Consider the following 5,137-nt stretch of genomic DNA (forward strand, 5'->3'; position numbering starts at 1 on the left):
CGGTGGGGTGTGGGGTGCCAGGCTGCCGTGCGGCTGGGCTTTGGGGTGCCAGGGAATGGGGTTTAGGGTGCCGGGCTGTGTTGGGGCTGGGCTTTGGGGTGCCAGGGAATGGGGTTTAGGGTGCCGGGCTGTGCTGGGGCTGGGCTTTGGGCTGCTCTGGGACGGGGCTCAGGAGTGCCATGGGATTGAATGATCCCGATCCCGGTATCCCCACGCAACTACTGTCCCCACACCCCCTGTGACAACAGCCCAGCAGTGACCAGTGTTTTGGGGGCACGGCTGTGCTGCTGCCCGCCAGCCCCGGCAGCTTCCGCGGGACACGTTCCCCAGCAGCAGCTGGGGGAGAGTGAGGAGTTCTGGGACAGCCAGACTCTCCCCTCTGTCCCTCTATCCTGACCCAGCCCCTGGCAGCTCCCCTGGGTGCTGGGACGGGGTAAAAAGTGACTCCGGGTTTCCCAATCCGTGGGGTTCTTCTTGCTCAATTGTGCCCTGGCAGGACACAGTGCCATGAATGCAGGTCCCCGTGCAGCCCCTCCTCACCCCTGAGGCTGATCCCGGGGTATTTCCTTGAGGATTACCGTGGCTTAGAGTGTCCAAGTCCCCAGTTATCCCAGCATGAGCAGGAGGAGCATGTTTTCTATGACAGTCTTGCGCTGAACCAAACTCAAGCTGGATTTGTGAAGCAGCACAGGATGGTGCTGGATTCTGGCATAATTTGGGGAACAAAGCTCCTGGGAATTCTTACTTTGGTTTTACTGAGTGAGACAGGGCTGTGAAACACATAAACCCCTGGGATGGGGCAGAAGTTGCAGGGCTTAGTGGGAATCATGTTTGGGATGTGTGGAGCCTCTTCCCAGAGCTCACCATAGTCTTTATTCCCATTTTTCCTGACAAGTCCAAAGTGGAGGACATCGTGCAGGAGGTCTATGATGCCTACAAGACAAACCATCACTCCTCACAGTGAGTATCAAAACTCCCAATAACCATAAATAACTCCCATTCCAAAAGACCCATTGACCCCAGTGGGTGCTGCAGAAGGATTCTGCCCCTCCTGCCTCTGTCCCCCTGCTTTTTCAGGCCACCCTGCCTGCTCATCCTGTTCTCTCTGTATTCCAGGTACGTCCTGCAGCGAGAGAAGCACTTCCATTACCTGAAGAGGGGTCTCCGGCAGCTCACTGAAGCCTATGAGGTACCGGGAATGCCGGATGTGCCACCTGGAGCCACTGCCTGGGGGATCCCCTCGCCCTGGGGCTGTCACCAGGGCTGTTTGTTGCCCGGGGTTTGCAAGCCCCAGGGTGGACCCACACTCATCCCAGTGATGCTCTCGGGGCTCTCCTGGCTGTCTCCTCACTCCTGGCTGTCTCCTCACTCCTCAGCTCTGCTCCTGCTGAGGGCTCTGTGCCACAGCAGCTCCTGCTCTCCAGGACCATGCTGGAGGCTCAGGGCCAAGGAGAGCAGATGGGCTATGCCCACAGTGAGCCCGAATCCCCACTGGATGCCAGATGGCAGCCACCAGTCACACACACAAGAATTTCTTTGTTGTATTGTTTAGTTTGGGGGGTTTGGGGCTTTTGTTGTTGTTTTGGGGTTTTTTTTTGCTGTTCAGTAGTTCTAAGGTAATCTAAGTGGTTTATTACAGACTTCCAGAACAGTGTTGAGTATCCTTAGCAGGGTTTCAAAGGATATAGGCTGTTTGTTATCGGGGGGATTCACGAGGCTGGGAGGGGATGCATCGCCCCAGCGGGGTGACACAGGTGGCGCTGAGCCCCTTCCCCACCTTCCCGCAGTGTCTGCCAATTCCTGAAGCGGTGCCAGAGCCCCCAGGGTGGATTTGGGGGTGGTCCCGGCCAGCACCCCCACCTCGCCCCCACCTACGCCGCCGTCAACGCGCTCTGCATCATCGGCACCGAGGAGGCCTTCGGTGTCATCGACAGGTCTGGGGGCCGGGAGGAGCTGGGTGGGAACTGGGCTGCGTGTCCCCCCTCTCACAGCCCCTGGCTCCTGCAGGAAGAAGCTCTTGGAATACCTGTACTCGCTGAAGCAGCCGGATGGCTCCTTCCTCATGCACGTGGGTGGAGAGGTGGATGTCAGGTGAGTGAGGGCTGCGTGGGGAGGCTGTTTTGGAGGGAGGGCCTGGGCATTTTGGGGAGCCAGTGCTGGAAGCAGATGCTGTGGTGGGGAGCTGGTGCCATTCTGGGGATTTGGTGCTGGGAGCTGGTGATGTTTGGGAGCCAGTATCATTTTGGGGAGCTGGTGCTATGGTGGGAGCCACTGCTAATTTGGGGTACAGTTTTGGGCAATCAGTGCTACTTTTGGGGAGCAAATGTTGGGAGCTAGTGTCATTCTGAGAAGCCAGTGCCATGGCAGGGTGCAGGTTTGGGGACCCAGTTGTGTTTTGGGGAGCTGATGGTGTTTTGGGGAGTGGCTGGTGCCACACTGGAGTACCAGTGCTGTTCGGGGGAGCTGGTACTGTGGTGGGGAGCCAGTGCCATGGGGAGGTGTAGTTTTGGGGAGCCAATGCTGTTTTGGGGTGCTGGTGCCATGGCAGGGGACCAGTGACACGAGCTACTGCCATGGCAGGGCGCTGTTGCAGGGAGCCAGTGCTGGATCAGGGACTTTGTGCCATTTTGGGGAGCCAGTGTAATTTTAGGGAGCTGATGCCACTTTGGGGTTCCAGTGCCACATCCCTGAGCACCTGTCTCCTGAATCTCTGGGCACCCTTTTCCCACAGGAGCGCCTACTGCGCCGCCTCAGTGGCCTCACTGACCAACATCCTGACACCTGCACTCTTTGCTGGGACGGCCGAGTGGATTGCCAGGTGAGATCTGGGGACAGGTGAGGGACAGGGGATGACATTCCTGGCATCCCTGCCATCCTGACCCTGCTCCCACAGGTGCCAGAACTGGGAGGGTGGGATGGGTGGCGTGCCGGGCATGGAGGCCCATGGCGGCTACACTTTCTGCGGCGTGGCCGCGCTGGTCATCCTCAAGCAGGAACCTCCGGAGCCTGCTGGTGAGTGACCCCTCTCTGGGATACCGGGGCTCTCATCCTGCTGGGGAGCTTTGGTCCCACACTGGTTCCCATTGCCCCGCAGCACTGGGTGACTGGGCGGCAGATGCGCTTTGAGGGCGGATTCCAGGGCCGCTGCAACAAGCTGGTGGATGGGTGCTACTCCTTTTGGCAAGCTGGACTCCTGCCCCTGCTCCATCGGGCACTCCATGCCAGGGGTGAGTTGCCACAGCCTTCCTCTGTCCCCAGAATGGCATCTGGAGGGATTTGACACCTTTTGTGGTGTTTCTCCTCTGGGTTTCCCTTCCAGGAGATCCAGCGCTGAGCATGGCACACTGGATGTTCGACCAGCTGGCACTGCAGGAATACATTCTCCTGTGCTGCCAGTGCCCAGCCGGTGGGCTGCTGGATAAGCCAGGAAAGTGAGTGCGGGGGGAAACACAGGGCTGCCTGGCACCAGGGATGCCCAGATGCCCCCTCAGCATCCCTCAGTATCTCTTTGCATGCAGATCCCGGGATTTCTACCACACCTGCTACTGCCTGAGTGGGTTGGCCATTGCACAGCACTTTGGAAGTGGAGATCTCCACAATGAAGTGGTCCTGGGTATCCCTGAGAATTGCCTGGTAAGTGCTAGGCATTGCTGGGGAGGGCAGGGATGAGCTTCCAGCGCTCCACAGCACTGGAAAAGGCAGATCCAATAGCAGTGAAAAGAGTTGGGGTTCAGCCTGGAGAAGAGAAGGCTTCAGGGAGAACTTAGAGCTGCTTCAAGGGCCTAAAGAGCTTCAAGGGAGCTGGAGTCAGGCTTTGGGCAAGGGCTTGGAGTGACAGGACAAGGGGGAAGGGCTCCAAACTGGAAAGGGGAATTTTAGATGGGATATGGGGAATTTTAGATGGGAAATTCTTCCCTGTGAGGGTGCTGAGGCCTTGGCACAGGCTGCCCAGAGAAGCTGTGGCTGCCCCATCTCTAGAAGTGTCCAAAGCCAGGTTGGACCAGGCTTGGAGCAACCTGGGATGGTAGAGATTCCCTATGTGCAGTGGGTTGGACTAGGTGATCCTTAAGGTGCTTTCCCACCCAAACCATTCCAGGACTCCGTGATTAACATCCTCCATCCCTCTCTCTCCCACAGCAGGCCACGCACCCTGTCTACAACATTGCCCCGGAGAAGGTGGCGAGGGCGGTGATGCACTTCCTGCAGTATCCCGTGCCCAGCCTGGATCCAGCATCCGCTGCCCAGTAGGGGGGTCCTGCTGCTGGCTCGGGGTGCCGAGCCCCGGGAGCAAGCGGCACGGCACAGCCCATCCCATCCCATCCCCACGGCGGCCTGGCCAGGCAGAGCACGGTGCTCAGGGTGCTAGCAATACCAAAATCCAGCCTGCTCCAGGCCGGGTGTTCTGCTGCCATCCTGGCTGGAGCCCAGGTGGGACACGGGCTCTGGCAGAGCTTTTTGGCATCAATAAACCAGAAGTCACACCCGCCGTGTGCTGGTGGCCCCGGGGATGCGGGGCAGGAAGTGATGCCACGTCTGGATCCGGTGGCACCAACTTCCCCCATTCCAAGAACACACGGTAACCACGGGGGAGGATAAAATAAGTGGAATTTTGGCTTTTTTTGTTTATTATTTATAGTCTTATAGTAAAGGGAAGCCTTAACTTGCAAGACAACTCTGGGCAGTATGTACAACATACCTTAGATCCATGGAATGGCATCAAAATGGGGGGAAAAGGGGCACCTACGGGGCAGGGACGGGTCACTGGAGTTTGGAAAATGCCACGGAGATTGGGAAGGGTCAAGGGAGGGAAGGAAGAGGAGTGGGGAAGGAGCCCCCAAGCCTGGCTCTGTGCTCCGCCGACTCAGGCAGGTGGAGTTGCACACGGAGAAAATAAATAGGGAGATCCCCCCCCAGTGCTTGCTCCTTTTTTGGGGGGGGCTGCCTGGCTCCTCCCCGTTCTGGACTGCACTGGTCCCCGGGTATAAATAGAAATGCTCCTATAAAACCAGGAGGGAAGGGGAGGGGGGTGGCTAGCGGAGGGGAGTTGGCGGGGGAGTCTCCCTGACCCCCCCAAGTCTTTCTGCTCGGCCTGGCCGGCTCCCCCCGGGGCCGGCGCGGTGGGTGCGGGGAAGGGGCC

The 5,137-nt window shown here is 58.7% G+C and overlaps 2 protein-coding genes across 2 annotated transcripts in view; one reads left to right on the forward strand and one right to left on the reverse strand.

Moving 5' to 3' along the window:
• LOC102043195 (protein farnesyltransferase subunit beta) overlaps positions 1-4,667 on the forward strand; it is a 12,771-nt gene extending 8,104 nt beyond the window's left edge. The window contains 11 exon segments of the mRNA XM_031061534.1: positions 896-960; positions 1,117-1,265; positions 1,766-1,934; positions 2,008-2,091; positions 2,732-2,818; positions 2,894-2,992; positions 2,994-3,012; positions 3,095-3,227; positions 3,320-3,431; positions 3,519-3,633; positions 4,138-4,667. Coding sequence (XP_030917394.1) covers positions 896-960; positions 1,117-1,265; positions 1,766-1,934; positions 2,008-2,091; positions 2,732-2,818; positions 2,894-2,992; positions 2,994-3,012; positions 3,095-3,227; positions 3,320-3,431; positions 3,519-3,633; positions 4,138-4,248 — 1,143 coding nt within the window. The 3' untranslated portion in view covers positions 4,249-4,667.
• Positions 4,363-5,137, reverse strand: part of LOC102043365 (protein max) — a 2,955-nt gene continuing 2,180 nt past the window's right edge. Inside the window, exon 5 of the mRNA XM_031061496.1 lies at positions 4,363-4,442. Within this exon, the coding sequence (XP_030917356.1) occupies positions 4,363-4,442 (80 nt within the window). The remainder of the gene's footprint in view (positions 4,443-5,137) is intronic.

Source organism: Geospiza fortis, unplaced genomic scaffold (assembly GCF_000277835.1).
Source record: "Geospiza fortis unplaced genomic scaffold, GeoFor_1.0 scaffold450, whole genome shotgun sequence".
In the NCBI taxonomy this organism is placed as follows: Eukaryota; Metazoa; Chordata; class Aves; order Passeriformes; family Thraupidae; genus Geospiza; species Geospiza fortis.